The sequence below is a fragment of the Atractosteus spatula genome, chromosome 1, assembly GCF_055471065.1.
Source record: "Atractosteus spatula isolate fAtrSpa1 chromosome 1, fAtrSpa1.hap1, whole genome shotgun sequence".
NCBI classification, from domain to species: domain Eukaryota; kingdom Metazoa; phylum Chordata; class Actinopteri; order Semionotiformes; family Lepisosteidae; genus Atractosteus; species Atractosteus spatula.
The window spans coordinates 35,322,584-35,339,592 of record NC_142706.1 but is presented as its reverse complement, the minus strand read 5'-3'; the positions used below and the strand labels follow the sequence as shown (position 1 = coordinate 35,339,592).

Here is a 17,009-nt window from a genome sequence, read left to right as displayed (position 1 = left end):
GGTTAACATCATGGAGTCTCCAGAGCAGAAATCATTCATCCATCAAAAGCACACTGGTGCCTGATAATTCCTATCCCTCTGTGGAAGCTACAGATAACCACTGCCCCAGAGACTTGCTACAGGATCATAAATCAAAGCGCACAGAGCTCCCAAGCAACCTGGGTTAATTTCTATTTACAATAAATCCCAGGAGAATGTTGGTTTGACACTCCAGGAGCCTGTTTAAAAATCAGATTAGGTGGAAATTAAAAGACCAAGAACATTATAAAGAATTCAGCATCCTGTGTTTTGTGTAAGTTAAGAATATCAATTTTGGTATTCAAAGCTAATAGATAACAGATAATTATTAGGTATTATTTAATTTGTTAAAATTAAAGAAGCTGTATTATAATATATTTTTAGCAGCAACATAGATTCGATCAAGTCTTTAGAACTTGCAGATATACTAAAGTCACACAGTCTATGTACTGTAGGTTCATTAAGTCCATTAGTCTTTTTCCATTAGGTCTAAGACTTATTTTTAATCTACATGCGTTTACATAAAAAAATAATAACCAACTTACTTTTATTTCCCACCAAAGAAACTACAGGCTGACATTCTGCTTCTTCATTCACCTTCTTAACCACAGCAAACCAGTCTTCCAAATTTTCAAAACTCTGATAATTTGTGATGTCATAGACAAGAAGCACACCCTATAGTGAATAAAAAAAATCAGTACTATTTACATTCAATAAACATTATTAATAAATGAAAAATAATACAACACTCATACACTGAGTTACTGAAAATAAAACTTAAAAACAAAGATATTTAATTATGGCTCAGTTTATGTCAAGATTTCAACACACCTGCAAATTAAAAACATAAGTATTAAATGTCCATAAATGGCAGAAAAATATACATCTCCAATAAAGCCTAAAACAGGAAAGTATGGAAAGGTTAGTATGAATAATAGAACGAAGAAAAATGATTCCCCTCCAATCTCGTGGCAATGATATTCAGAATTTTTCTGTTCCTTGTCCCAAGACATGTTTTTACCTAATAAAGTGGATTACGCAAAGTAAAATACAGTGTGCAGAACTCTACGGTAGGCCTATGGAAAGGAAAACCCAGCAAGTAATGGATTAATTTGTAAATGTCAGGTGTGTAAAGTTCAGATTAAGACCTGACCCACTGTCAAAAACAAGATAACTACCAAAATGCTTAGATAACACACACAACTTATGACTTCAATTGCAAATTAAGAACATTTTTTTTCTTCAGTAGTTATAGTTAATGACCCAAAATTCTCCATTCCTAATAAGATCATAATCTTATCTACCAATTACAATGAAGCAATATTTTCAGCAGCTGCTCAAATCTGTTGAAGATACTTAAAATACCAGTAAATTATATATTTCTATATCTCAGGCTGGGTAGAAAAAGTAATAGCTTGTGTAGATGAAAATGAATGTGCACATAATATTATGTGAAATATTATGTGAAAAATACATAGAAGAAAAGCCCATTTATCTAGAACAGATTTTTTGTGTTGTTTTAATCCAAAAGCTCATTAAATAACACTTTATGATTATACAGTAGGTGGCGCCTGTAGCATGAGAAGCAAATTTCAAGGGAAAACTAAAAGTCTAGGCTTTCACCTTCTTTCGCTACATAAATTCTTATTCAAGCCCATTATGCAAATTGATGCTTTCAAGCACAATAATTCCTGTGTATTCCATTGATGACTTGTAAAGGGCTACATGCTAAACTCAAACTGATCAGTTAGAACATCTTGAGCTATGGTAAGCAATCTCCCTTAAAATACTAATCTGCATAGATGTTTTGTGAGTGTATGAAACCACACAGCCACCTACCTATCACAGTCTTCTAGTGTTTAAAAAAGCCTCATTCAGCCAAACGAGCACTTGAGTCATTTAGCAGGACAAGCACAAAGACAGAGCCACACAATCATTTCTATTATACTCAGACCAACTCTGAAATAACTGGACACAGACTTAATGGATGTTATTAGCAGTGTGGACTCCTTCTTTCCTCCAGCTGCAAACCTTTAACAGAACGATGATGTGTATCCTTGCTAATACATGGTTCAGGTAAGATAAAACCCACAACACAGTTTCAGAAAATGTGAAGCCAGTTACACGTTATTATTTTTTATACAATGGTGCTAATTATTTCTGGCATATAGCTTGGCTGTCTTAAATTTGTTTGGTTTCATACATATTCATTCAAACTTATTCAGAAACACTTGGATCAATCAGAAAAAATACACTACAATGTATCACCAAGATACTATACTCTCCTAATGTGCAGCTTATCTTACATCATAGCTCCTTGTATGGCCTGTTTTGTTTTATTCCCCGATATGGTTAAAATATATGCACTTACACATCTATCATAAATATTTGTGATTAAAACCTGGCAGCTGATGAGGGAATTTTGTATAAATGAGGGAAATTTAATCCCCGAAGACAGATATTTTAATTTCACAGTAAATCAAGTGAAATGCAAATACAAGCAGTACAAAAGCAAAGCAGATTTAGAAAACAACTGGCAAGAGAACACACTAAAAATATTTTAAATACAGCTGTATTTGTAAAATGATTGATTTTTTTTTTACAATACCTGAGCTCCATAGATGTATTTGTCCAGCATTTTCCCTCCTATTGTTTGACCTCCAATATCCCATACTTGCAGGGTAACATTTAGGTTTCCTGAGGGGGAAAAAAGCAATCCATAACACAGTACTTTCACCAACACCAAGCAATGTCAAGTCAAACCCTGCAAGACCTTTGGAAAACAAATGTATTATTTTGTTCTTAATGTAATGTTGTTAATGTGAGTATATGAAACTAGAAAAAGAAAACATTGTCAGACCTCCTATGCCCAATACTAGCAGAAAATATTTGGATTTCCCAAGAAACTAACATTAAAAACACAAGAATTTCATAATTAAGTACCAAACCGCAACAACTCTAGAAAATACTCCAAGTAACCTTAATGTGTATATAGTATATATTAAACATAGTATATAAATAAAAACTGTGTAAGCATTTGATTTGACTCAGTTAATATTTTAATAAGAGATATAATATAATAATATAATAATTTGAATAATATAATTAGAGTGCCTTCTCTCCAATAACTGCAGTACATTCAGGACCACACCTCACTATCCTGTACACTGCCTCTTACTTCTAAAATCTGGAGATTGAAACATCACTGGCTTGCCTGTATGGGTGAAAACACAACTAATCTGTCACAAAGAGCTGTGATCCACATTAGGCTAATTACGTAAATCCTAAATTTAGTGAAGTACAATACTACATCTTATCTTGCTTACATTTTCAACAGAAAAAAAAATCAAAACATTATTCTTCTCTTTCAATCCAAAAGCGTGAATTATCAGTTATTTACAATTAGTTACTACACACCTGCACTGACAACGAAAAAGAAACTCACCTTATTATAGCTATAATAGCATATATTTTAAAATTCTTTTAAACCACCGACCAAAGTTCTACAGGTAATTCCAGATACAGTATGTGTGACGTACAATATTCTGACAAAGACAGGACTCAAAGAAAAATGTGAATTAAAAAAAGATATATACAAAAAAATCCTTCCCAATTTGTAGGAGAGCTACAAAACCAAATTAAAATAAATATTTTCTTCCTTTGGAAAAAAAAAGAAGACTACACAGTATGTAGTTTATATTGGTCAGATTTCTAACCTCCATTGGGACACAGCAGTGATCCTGTAAAGTATATTTGGCTCATAGCTACAAGCCTGCTGTAAGTGCTGTTCAGCCAAGAAAGAACTAAAAACATTGATTTGGCCATCATGCACTAGGAGGTAAAAAGTAAATCCTTTCACACTGAACACTATTTACTGGACACTAACCAAAGGGCTCCAAGAAGTATTTTACACTACATCTTAAGAAACTGTCTGAGCAGACTGTCTGATTGACAGTGAATTCAACAAGAGGACCAACTTGACATTCACTTACATTTATAAAGGAAGGGAAATTTTCACAGTGAATACATCTAGACTATACATCATAGCTAAGCTGGATAAAGGGTCTGCAAGTAATCTCTACCTAATACTATTTTCCTTGGATAAAATATCTACATTATTAATTTTGTAAATCATCCATTCAGACAAATGATTTATTATGAAGTCAGTTATAACATTCAGTTAAATGACAGCAACTGTGAAAGAAGTGACACTACAACTTTCATACAGACTAGCCCTCACTGTTTTTTTGTCTTGAAAAATGTTGAAAACAAAAATGCATCATGGTTATGTTTTCTTTATTATTTTTTATTTAAATGATTTGAAATATTGCGTTTACAAGATATTTTGAGCTATCATGCCATCTTAATTAACACTTTTGGAAAGGTAATCACATCATACGACGCTATTACAGTTTTAATACTCTGTAGACTTATGGAAGGGTGCAAAATGTCAAGCCTTTTCCCATGAAGGATGTGTATTTGGTACAACAATCTAATATTTGTTATTGACAGAGTTTTCCCTAAGGCCTGAGTCCCAGTTAACTAGCAAATTGCACACCTGAAAATGCCCCAAAAGCCTTAGACTCTAAAATGATACCTATGTTTCGAGCTACCTGACCAAACAAATTTGCCAAACTCTTAATGACCCCATGTTAGTGGAGGCTATTTGCAAAGGTGAAAATCACAGGCAACTTTGGTTCCTGACAAAATCTGATTTCAGTTCAATGTAGTAGTACCCAAAACAGAAGCTGACATTAATGTGGAAACAAAATGGTAGACAGGTAGACATAAGTATAAGTTCTAAGTTGTATAAGTTTATGCAAGAATACCAAATCATTATATTTAAATTTATTTCAATTGAATAACATCTGCCAAATTCATAAACAAGTGGAGTTACAGGTCACATATCATCATTGAGCACATCAAAACAGTAGTCAGGCTCTCATCTTGGTTGAGGCAGGAACCCAGTTTTGGTAGTAAATTAAATGGGTTATTTATGCCAGTACAACTGCCAAGTTTGAAGTTGCAGCTACATGGTCTGTGACGATACTCAGTTTGAAAAATGTGAAAAAAAAAAAATACAAATGCTGTTGACTTCCACGTTTCTAAGCTTAATGACCAGATGTAAGAGTAAAGCAAACTTTATCATTTCATCGAACAAGCAAAGAATGAAAAACAGTGCCAGGCCTGAGGCATAGCGGAAAGAAGACAAGCAAATACTGGACTGGAACTGAAGATACAAAACAACCTTCTAAAGATGAACAAAAGGTAATCATATATTTTAAGAAATGTTATGGCAGTAATATTTCTGAGTCTAATATTAAATTATAAACTAAGAATTAACTGAATGTAGAAACTGGAAAACAGTTGGAAACAATACTGTAGGTAAAAATAAGTATTAAGATTTATTTGATATGCATTTAAATGAAGGCATTTTCTATTATATCCTCTGTGATAGGCATTTTTTATTACATCCCTAGATGTCTAGGACACATGGTTTTGCATCTACCATAATGATCTTTCATCTTTCTCTGTATGTTAGAACCTAAGACAGAGAAATCCCAAGAAACACGTCTAAGTAAAATTCTCAAAATATCTGTCTGCTGGTCAGCACAAGTATTACAGATGCTATGCTAATAAACGTCTGAGGTATTTTTTTAGGAATTCTCACCTGGCATGTTTAATCTTTTCAGAAAAAAGTCCAATCCTATTGTTTGTTTATACTGCTTCCCAAAAGACTCTTGTGCAAACCGTGTGGCCAGCGACGTCTGAAATAAAAAAAAACAAATATGATTTAATTCTATAACATTCACCGAAAACATTTCAGATTGAAGAAGTAAAGATTTTCTAGATAGCAAAGATGAAGACAAGGAAAATGCTCACTGTCCTGATTAGCCTGTATGTAGGATGATATAAGTTTGTGATATGCCTGTAGAAACAATCACAGCTCTACACCTATTTTTGCGCTCCTCTTTAAGCTTCAAGTATGAACCAACAACTGAAAGGGAAATAAGCAAGTGTCCAAGTGTTTGCAAGTGTCCAAACACACAGGTTCACCATTTGTAACTGCAGTGATGTATTGGCACGGTGCAAATGAGAGGAAATATTTCTACATTGCTGGTAGATAGTTTACAACATGAAATGCATCCATCCAAAACAACCAATTTAATCCAAAGAATAAGCAAATGAAAACAGCTAGAAACAGTGTTTTAAATGGCTTAGTAAATTTTAAAAAATACAATAAAAAAGAAAATGAAGTTTAATGAACTTCAATCACAATGTTATGTTATGTTGTTGTTGATGGTGCTAGAATCAGTTCAAGCACTCAAGTGAGGAATCTTGGGGTAGTTTTTAACTCGAGCCTTGCATTTAGTGCTCACGTTCATGTTGTGAAGGTGTCTTTTTTCTTCTTTGTAACATTGTGCTTACCCTTCTACAACTCTTGTAGTCTGATGCAGAAAAGCTAATTCACACTTTTTGAAGCTTAAATATTATAATGTAGTGGTATATATCCAAACACATTCTTAACAAATTGCACATTTAAAATTCTCCAAACTTTAATCAAAACTAACATACCTGAACAGATATTACCCATTTTAGCTTTCTTGCATTGCCTTCCTGTGGATTTCAGGACAAAATTCAAATACCCCTGTTCACCTTTTTAGGGCTTGAATGTTTTGACTACATCAGTTACCTACACACCTAAATATAATTTGGGCTCTTTAAATTCTGACCTTGTTTTAGTTCCCAATACAAGCTTACAAACACTGGGAGACCATCCTTACAGTTCTATTACTCCAGGACTATGGACTCATCTCCCAGCCCATATCCAGGACTATGGACTCATCTCCCAGCCCATATCTGATCATCCATAAAAAACATTACTTTTAAAACTCATTTTTATACTCTAGTTTACAACTGTTTAAATTACTATAATGTGCAATATGTGTATACCTGTCTACTTTGTTTGATTTCTTGTACAGCACCTTGTGATGACGTACAGTGAAAGGCACTATACAAAATAAAGCTTATTAATTGTAAAATACTGAAAGCTGGGTGGCACAGTGGGGAGTGGTTAGCATTGCCTTCCTTGCAGTGCTTGGGGCCATTTTGTGTACGTTTCCTCTGGGTGCTCCAGTTTTCTCCCAGTCAAAAGACAAGCTTGTAGATTAACTGACTTCTGTAAAAACTGAGTGTGTGTTTTTGCCTGCGTGTGCCCTGTGTTGGACTGTAGTTCCTGAGCGGGATGCAGCCTGCCTTGCACCCATTGCTTGCCGGCTTAGGCTCCAACTCCTCCTGTGATCCTGTACTGGATAAAGCTGGTAGGAAAATGTAAAGGCAGATGGCTGATGCTTCAAAAGAACATTTCATTTCTGGCACTGACTAAGCTCCAGTCTTAGGAAAAGCACATATCTGTATTATTAGTTCAGGTGGCTTACACCCGAAGAAGGCTCTACAGCCGAAACATTGTGTTTTCTTTCTTCTCTTTTCAGCATGGAATAAACCTATTACTTGTTCCTTAGCTGTATTATTATATTAGCATAGAAGAGGCAGAAGTGTTACTTGAAGCAATTGAGATAAAAAAAATTCCAGGTACAGGTCAATTGTATTTAAGGTAAAAAGAGATTCCAATATTAACTCAAAACCTGAGTATTACCCTTTGACTGATAAATTGCTAATGTAGCACCCATCTATAAAAAAATATGACAAAACTGAACCAAGGAAATACAAATAGCCCTTTCTACTATTACGAATCAGCATGGTAACATGATTCGAGAAAAGTTAACACAGATTTGGAAAAGGTAGGTCTTGCTTTACTAACTTACCAGAGTTCTTTAAACAAGAATCGGCAGTAACGGACAAAAATTAAAACTATAATATCACATATTTAGATTTTAAGACAGTGTTTGATTTTATAATATCAAAAGATCGAGATCTTCTGGTATAGGAAGCAAATTAGTCAGGTTTGCAGATATCAAACAGGAGGACCTGCAAAAGCGATTCAGCAAGATTTAGAATTAAAGATTCGGTAAATAGCAGGCTGATGGCATTCAATGTAGATAAATATGCAAAAAGCAAAAACAAACTATAAATGTACAAGGGAAACAAAGTGTGACTAAGCAATTCATGAACAAGACACATCATTTAAGGCCTATGTCTTCCAGAAAATGCAATAAAAACACAAACAGAATCTTGGGATAAATAATTAGAAGTGAACATTTTAATATAACTATAGAAATATAACAAGATATGTTATATTAATTTTGTAGAATGCACTTGTAAGACCCCAACTGCAATATTGTGTACAATTTTGGTCACCACATTCAAAAAAAGACACTATTGCTCTTAAATCTGCCTAGTTACACTTCTGGGTTTAAAGGAATGTTCTGTTCTGACTGACTAAAAGAACTCAGTCTTTTTTTAGTTTTGAGCAGAGAGGACTATAAAGGGGCTCACTTCAAGGGCTCAGAATTTTCAAAGGCATTAAAAAAGTGAACCCAATGGATCTATTCAGAATAAACGAGTGAAACATGAACTAAAAGCACAAATGTAAAGTAAAGGGGAAGTACTTTTAAAACTAAGAACAGGAGACACTTCTTTATAAAAAAAGTGTTGTGGGAGTATAGAATAAGCTACCCAGCAATGCTGTCTATAGCAATTCCACTGCTTTGTTCCGTTAATGTTTGGGCGTGTTTCTCAGATCAATTAGATACCTGCAACCAAACAAGCTACAAAGGACAAACTGCCTCCTCTTATTTTTAAAACCTTGACAAAAGGGGGCCAACTGAGAATTTTGTTTCCCACACAGTAATTACTTCATTATGGTGGTTAACACAACTGGGGGTCATGTCAAGACGTCATATGCAAATAGATGTTTGATTATGGTCATCAAACTCCAGGCATTTAATCTAAGCACCACTAAAATGAATAAACTTAAATGGATCAGACTGCATTTTACACATAAATATAGATAGGACTTGGCAAAAGATTACATTTTCTGATGAATACCATTCTCTTTCTCATACTGAAGAAACAATAAAATGTTTACTGAGGTCAGATTAAAGAAATATTGTTTTAGCGGAGGCAATGTAATGGTATGATGGAGGGACCTTGTTGTCAACTTCAAGTGTTTTTAATATTCCTGGTGGTTATCTTGTTGCATCAAGTTTCAAATATGTTGAAAGGATTTTGTGCCACCACAAAAGAGCTCATCTATATGTGGGAAATATTACTCAAAACTTCATGCTTCAATTTGGACTTGAATTTTGGTCTAAGTGCAAAATCTCTCCCAGTGTACTGTATGCCATATCATTAGTATGATTATATCACAGCTTATCACACACAAAACCACTATTGACCACTTGCAAATGATGAAGAACATCACAGTCAACATGTATAGAAATAAACCTATTTTTTTATGTTATGTTTATGTTGAATCTAGATTTGTGCCTCTACAATGGATTAGTATAGTTTGTCTCAACCATACAGTATATCTGCACAGAGAAAGATGCTAAATGATACAGGCAGAATAATTGGAATAAATAACATTATACGTGTACAGCATGGTGGTGCAGCTTCCTTGCAATGCTGGGGCCCTGGGTTCAATTCCTGAAATGCTATACACATGGTGTTTGTTGGTTCCCCTCATGATCGTGTGGTTTTCCTCTCTTGCTCTTGTTTCCTCCCACAGTCCAAAGACATACTGGTAGGTTAATTGGTTTCGGTAAAAACTGAGTATGGCGTGAGTGTGTGTGTGTTTGTGTATGAGTGCCCTGCGATGGACTGGAGTCCTTTCCAAGCTATATCCTGCCCTGCTCTGACTCCCCCTGCATCAATGAGCTGCATAAAGCCAGTAAAGAAAATGGATGGGTGGCACAGTACACACAGTCCTAAAGCCATTCAAGTACTAAACCAGCAACACACAGTTGAAAAAAAAATCATTTTAACGGTTGTTAAGTACAGAACCCAAGATTTCTTTTGTATATTCCAGATCACAATTAAAAGCAGAAATAACAATAAATACAAGACAAAGGTTGTTTCATTGCACTAAAATAGTCCTACATTCTCATAATTATTTTTACCAACACTACTTAAAATAATAAAAGTTTAATTAAAAAACACTCAGGATTTTCCCCCAGAATGCTGAAGTTCTTAAATTCGTTAACTATGGTAAATAACTATCTTTTTAGTGAAAAAAGAAATTGCAGCTTCGGACCAGCTAGACTAGAAATTATTGCATTTCTTTCATCAAATTAATATTTAACTCAATGATTTGACAGATTCAATTACCACAAGTGTTTTTTCCAATCATTGCAGTACTATCACTGTTTAAGGATATAGTATAACATCTCTAAGTTAAAACACAGAATGAAGCACACAGCAAAAGTCATAAAATTAAACTGGATAGTTAATTTAAAATATACTGAAAAAAGTACTGAACAACTAAATTTATCTTAGCTTTATATACTAGTGCGTGTAAATTTAAATAATACATGTAATATACCATAAACAATGAAGGTATGATTATTGCTAGCAGAAAATATAATTCTCTTCCATTTCACTAATTATATTATAGCTAATTATTTAAACGAACAAATGTGTGTGCATTTCAAAACAGATTCTCTTTACAAAAGCTACAAATAAATTGCTGTTTAATATATAGTATAATTTGGAGATATTTTAATTACTTCTAAGATGATATTTAATCTACAGGCACTGAACTATTATTTACACAAGTCCTAAATCACCTAGTTTATCAGATTAAAAAACAAAAAAGGTTGATGGCTGCAGTCATTTACAGCCACAAAATACGGACAGATTTTTACCATGACAGATCTCTTTGTAGTTGGAAAATTGCTGTAAAGCCTCAGCATGCCAAGTGTCATTCAATTTAATGAATGGGAAGAAAAATAATACACTAAAATATTCTACATGTCATAATGCTAGCTTTACAGCTTAATCTTCACAGAAATATAAATTAGCAAGCAAACTCAAATATATTTTTACATTTTACCATAACTATAGCATTGAGCTAGTCTCAGCATTATATCTGTACTGTAAAACACACAGTAGTGTATGTGAATAGAAATTTTGGAGTTGTGTTTCTTGAAAGTTACAAGTTGACCACCAAATCACATAATACTTGCCTTGTTATGACATGATGTCTAATCATCAGCGAAGAAAGTACTTAACTTATGGCCATCCGAGTGAAAGTGTAAGGATCAATACAGTGTGTGCATGCACACTGGTATGAGAAACCGCTGGCAGCTAATGTAACTAGGCTATAGAAAACTCAGCTTTAATAGTCCAAAAAATCACTAACTGCAAAAGCAATCTCCACATGCTCACTTTAACCAAGCCAGACATTTCTCTTTTGGCTTTACAGTAGCTTGGCTTTTGTTGTCATATAGTTTGAAATAGCCTGGAAAGAAGCACTAGTATAATCCAGAGGTCTTCTTTTAAAGAAGTCAAAAGGTTCAAGCTAAAAAGGGCCCTGTGCTTATCCTACTTAGTGTTTGGATATGAACTTAAAAAAACAAAACAAATATTTGGTACTTTACAGAAAGCCAGACAGTACGTGAGATATTTTTTAGAATACAAGATTACATGAGACACTTCAATGAAGATGTCAAATGTCACATCCTGGAAATCGCTCTCAGTATTTAGGGAAAGTTGTGTTTTATATATGTGAATAGTATAAACAAGATAAACAAAAGAACGAAGTACATAAGGAGAAAATTATTTTTATCAAAGCTCATTGCTCATGGGTTTTGGGGTTAAAATCTTTGTTTATTACTGGAATTCCTTTAAGAAAGAACAAATAATTACCAGCAAAATATTAAACAAAGTGAAATAACTACAGGAACAATAAATTATCACAATAAAAACAAAAATCACACAACGATTCCATTACATATTTTATTAATCTTATACGATTATGAATATACAAGTGGTATTTATATTAAATTAAACTCCATTTAATTAAAGGAATTGTCATCAACAAGACAACTTTGTTCAAAATCAGCATAACCTAGATTAATTAAATACCTGCACAATTCTACTAGACCCACAATTGGCTTTGTACTCAAATATATTGTATAGCAAATATAGTGCCCTGGCACTCATCATATAAAAGTAATGAGGACATTGTGATAACACTTAAAAATGTCTAAGTTTAGGTGTGTAGTAGTTGTTCCTAGTTGCTTACAGTTCCTATAACCAGTGTTTATAATACTTTTAATACTTATAATAAGGGTAGAAATAAATTAGCAGTACCCTATATGGTGATAGACCTACAAATCATGAACACAAAATCGTCCTTAGTCCTCTAAGCAAATATAAATCCATATTAAAGGCAGATGGAGATACTTTTTTTTTAAAAAAAAAGGTTCCACTTCAGGTAGTGGAAAGACTTTTAAATATTTCCTACTGTCTACAAATTGACAGCCACAGGGGGGAATTACAGGAGAAGGAGTCCAAGAAAAACTCATCCAATAGCAATTGGTGAGTAAATTCATGAAAGAAAACACAGACAAAATGTCAGTCAAAGTACACATCCAAACAGGAGGTGTATTTTTTTAGAAGCAGGTAAATCATGCAGACAGTTGAGAGCTGGCACCTGGCAATTCTCCAAGGTGTTACAATTGTCATTAACTTACTGAAGCTCCTGCCAAAGACTTAAAAAAGCTCCTGCCAAAGATTTATCTGGTGAAAACTGCTTCTCTTGTATGTTCTGTAAGGAAATCCAACTGCTAATTTGCTTTTAAAAAAATGAATCTTCATACTAAGCCCATTCAATTTCATCTTAAGCCTAAATAACTTTAAATTCACTTTTCCGTTTAAAAAAAGGAGGAACCAAATAACCCCAAAAGCACTTTAACTCACCAGACTACATTTCTGCTCAATTATATAAAGTTTAGACATACATTTAAAAGGAGACTGTTTAAGATTATCATGACTACCACTTTTCTTTGCTATAAACACTGTTCTTAAGCAAAAAATATTCTTACCATCTTTAATTTCAATTGGTCTGGCTTTACACCATATGATAAGCAAATGGTCTTTGTCAGATGCTTACAAAGAAAGCATCACAATGTGGTACAGGAAACCTGTATTATACCATTATTCCAAAAAACAATTTTGCAGTTTCCATGACATCTCTTTGAGATACTTGTTTTATTTCTATTTTAATTTGATTAGCATTTAGCGTATTAATGGTGTCCGACACAAATGTCTTCTGAAAACACTAGTGTTTACTGGGGAGTAGGCATGCAAAAGAAATCAGTTCAGCACTGTACTTTACACTACATATTTTCCAAAAATCAATGTGTATTAATTCTACATGAAATATTTATCTGTATGTCCCACAATCTCTCACCCAGTGAGAAGTTTTATTTTTCTGGAAGAATTAATGAATGTGCTATTTATGTATGCAAAAGCCAGTTTAGAGATTATGAGAAATTATTTAGGAAAAAATCCAGTCATACTAAAATTGTATACTCTACATGTGTTACATTTCTTCAATGGTGAACAATGTATTGTCTGCTTAGAAAGAAATGGAAAAAAATGAACTGAGTCAAAACTTTGTCAAAAGCTTCTTGGAAAGAACTTGATATTGTACACATTAGGGGGTTAAATTTAATCTATATTATTTTAGATCCCGTCGTAGAATGTCCAACAACAGCACTGCAACAGCACAGTTCTAAAGTTCTACACAGAAATGACGATAATTTAACTTGACAACATTCTGTACCACTGGGATAAGGCTATTCTGTTTCAATATTAAGAGACCAAGACAAGTCAATCAAAATCACACTTGAAGGGCAGGATTTTATAGAGACCAACTCAAGACCGTGGTTGCGATTAAGTTTTTTTTTAACTAAAACGTAAAGAATGTTGAAATATATTGGTTTTATATATAATTTACTGCAGCTTCTGTACAAATGTTTTACTTTGCAGAAATGCACTGAATGTGGATTACTTCTGTTTAATCTTGAACACTGTAAATATATTAAATTAGAGGGTGGATTTTTTTAAGGATAGATATAGGCTTGAAGTAACAGTCGATGCAAAATACTGATTTAGAAAGCTAATCCTCAACTCTATGCGTTTGAAATTACTCTTACAAATAATTAAATTGTATTTACATTGTGATAAGTGTGATGCGGCGTTTTTAAGAATTCCACCCTAGAAATGGTTTCAAATCACAGCAGGATCTTTCAGTGACAAAGTATTATGTTTAATTACTGAAATTGTAATTGACAAAATAAAAATAATACAAGAGGAACAAAATCCATAAACTCTAATGAAGAAAATGTAGCTGCTGGGTGAAAACTGCTTTCCTAAGTACTTAAAATCTGAAGTTTGTTCTACAGTTGTTGCGTTGTACACGTTTTTTTACTTACATCACTTTGTAGTCAAGCAAAAACAGGCGTGCTCCTGTCATGCGCCCGTATTTATCACTCCTGCAATTTACGTCGGCAGGAGCGGAACTTGTGTAATGCGTCGTCTATGTAGTATAGCGCGTGGTCTTCCGTTTTTTACACAAGTCTTTTTTTGTGTGTGTATGCCTGATTAGAGTAGCTTAAAACACAATCATTATACCATCTCAATATCGTGACGGCCTTCTACCCTCCAGAAAGTTACAGAATGCTTGCAAGGGTGTTGAAGAGCCTAATAACTACCACTTTCCGAGAGATGTCAGTCGAAACTCTGAGGCTTGACCGACTGATGAGGTCACTGTACATGTAAACAATGATGAAGTATCAAACCACGTCTTAAATCCCGAAATCTTGTCCTGAATTCTTCAAGCCTTGAATCACATTTTTATTGAAAACTTAAATTAAAAAAATATTTAAAAGACGGAAAACGTAAAATGTCAATTGGAGAACACGCTATTCGAACTCAGAAATATCTGGTCTGGAACATCATTTAATCTACCGGTGCACAGCATAATCTTTAATACATTACGTAATAGAAATAATACATGTAGTTTAAGCAATTTCCTTAATTAAGCAATATAACCCTATTGTACAGTATTACAATATAGTTACTGTTGTTTTACGTTTTCAATATCCGTGGTACACTGTTGACAGAAGAGAAAGAGCGAAAAAGAAGTTCTGTAAAGGACCAGCTGCGTGGAAAAAAAAGGCTAAACGAGCTGAACGCACACGTGAAGATGTGTAGAAAGGTTATAAACCACTATTCGGCCCATCTCATGTGTTTATGGCGTACAATATTTGGGCTTAATCCTATGAAACAGATACGAGTAGGTAAAAATGTAGACCTCCCTGTGTCCCCCCCCTTCCAGCGTAATGACTGTTCATACCCAGTACCCAAGAATTTAAAACGCAGTGTTATATTATCTCTTTGTGATGTACTGTCACCGAACTAGACATTTTGAGGACAGGGTGATTATCAACATTAAGCTTTTGACTGAATCAGAGCTGCTCTGACAAATATCTTCCCAGACCATCACAAGGACATATTTGTAAAAATACATGAAAATGTAAAATGTCTCCAATTTCAGACATTAAACTTCGGAATTGATCATTAATCTTAACAGGCACATCCTTCTTGTAGAACTGAGCGATTCAGATGTTATTAAGGCTACTTTCTTGGCATTAAAAACCTTAGGTTTGCAGTATCAGCACTTTCCTCTTATGAGATGTTTATATTACCTCGAAGGGTCACATACAGATGATGCTACTTGCTGCCTTGCATAAGGCAAAGCGCAGCATCTCAAAATATCATAAAATATCATCTGTTGTTCCACAACAAATAGGAGCTATTTCATTGAATCCATTTATTCACACCTCAGTCTATAAAGGGAAATGAATTTGGAGTTTCTAATTGGTTTGGAAAGGAAATACTCTGTTTGCAGGCAAATGTACCAATATATGAAGTTTCGAGGGTAAAAAATGTGCTGTATGTCTGTTTTCGAGAAGGAAAAAAGAAAAAGTTACAGCAGACGAAATACTACTCGGTTTTTAGACTTATGTAATGGAAATGCAAGAATTTCGCCAGTACTGGGATCCAACTGTTGCTCGATAAAAATTACGTTCACCTCCATATCATTAAGAAAATCTGTCTTTATAAATCTTACCAAATTGAATGCACATTAAGCGATGGCACATAAAATTTCCTGCTACTAGTCTAGGTCCATCCCCGACTAAAATGGAACTAGTAAATATTGTTTTGAATATAATTTCCAAAAGTGTAAATTCAAGGGCACAACAAGAAACCTACTTTATTTTGTATTTCTACCTTTGTCTTCGAGAAACACCGGCTCCCAAGCTGAAGCAATGACTGGATAAATCACAATCGTTTTAAATCCGAAATATGTTGATGCTGCAATACTACAGTAGATCATTCAAATCTGAAAATCTCTCACCTTTCCAGAGGCTCCGTCTCCTATAATCACAATTTTCAGCTGTCGGTCTTGACTGTCTTCTTCCGAATCCGACATGATGTTTAATAAACACTACACTTTATAAACAAAACAACAACAATGTAACGTTTATGAAACAAATAGTATCATCAGCTCAGGATTAAACGGAACAGCGCTAAGCAACCAGACGCCATATTTACCGCAAGCTAAAACTGGGGAAATACCATTACAGTATTGTAGGGATTACAATCATATATTGCAACAATATTATATGAGTTGTACACCATTTCCCAAATTTTATATTACCTATGAGAGTATTTTATAATAAAATGTGTATGTGTTGATTCAACGTTTCGTATGCTGCGTTTAACATTCATTCATGTAATGGATTAATCCACTCGTGACGCGTCTCTGTCGCTAAGGTAAACGGGGTCAGAGGGTCAGATATTTTTAAAGATACTTAAACAGAGAGAACGTGTAGTTTAGTATGGGGGGTTTAGTGGATGTTTATGTTTACGAATTTGCTACAAATTACTTAATTTATACATAAACGAATGAGAAACAATTAATCAGAGACTTCAAATGTCCCTAACAAAGATTC

General features: G+C 34.0%; 1 protein-coding gene across 3 annotated transcripts in view; it reads right to left on the bottom strand.

Moving 5' to 3' along the window:
• The window catches only part of rab28 (RAB28, member RAS oncogene family), a 40,099-nt gene extending 23,519 nt beyond the window's left edge, over window positions 1-16,580 (bottom strand). For all 3 annotated transcript variants that reach the window (XM_088924851.1, XM_088924842.1, XM_088924833.1), the window contains exons 1-4: window positions 16,412-16,580; window positions 5,690-5,786; window positions 2,627-2,715; window positions 564-693 (exon numbers count right to left, since the gene is read on the bottom strand). In XM_088924851.1, the coding sequence (XP_088780977.1) occupies window positions 564-693; window positions 2,627-2,715; window positions 5,690-5,786; window positions 16,412-16,486 (391 nt within the window). In that variant the 5' untranslated portion in view covers window positions 16,487-16,580. The remainder of the gene's footprint in view (window positions 1-563; window positions 694-2,626; window positions 2,716-5,689; window positions 5,787-16,411) is intronic.
• Between the last annotated feature and the right edge of the window lie 429 nt (window positions 16,581-17,009).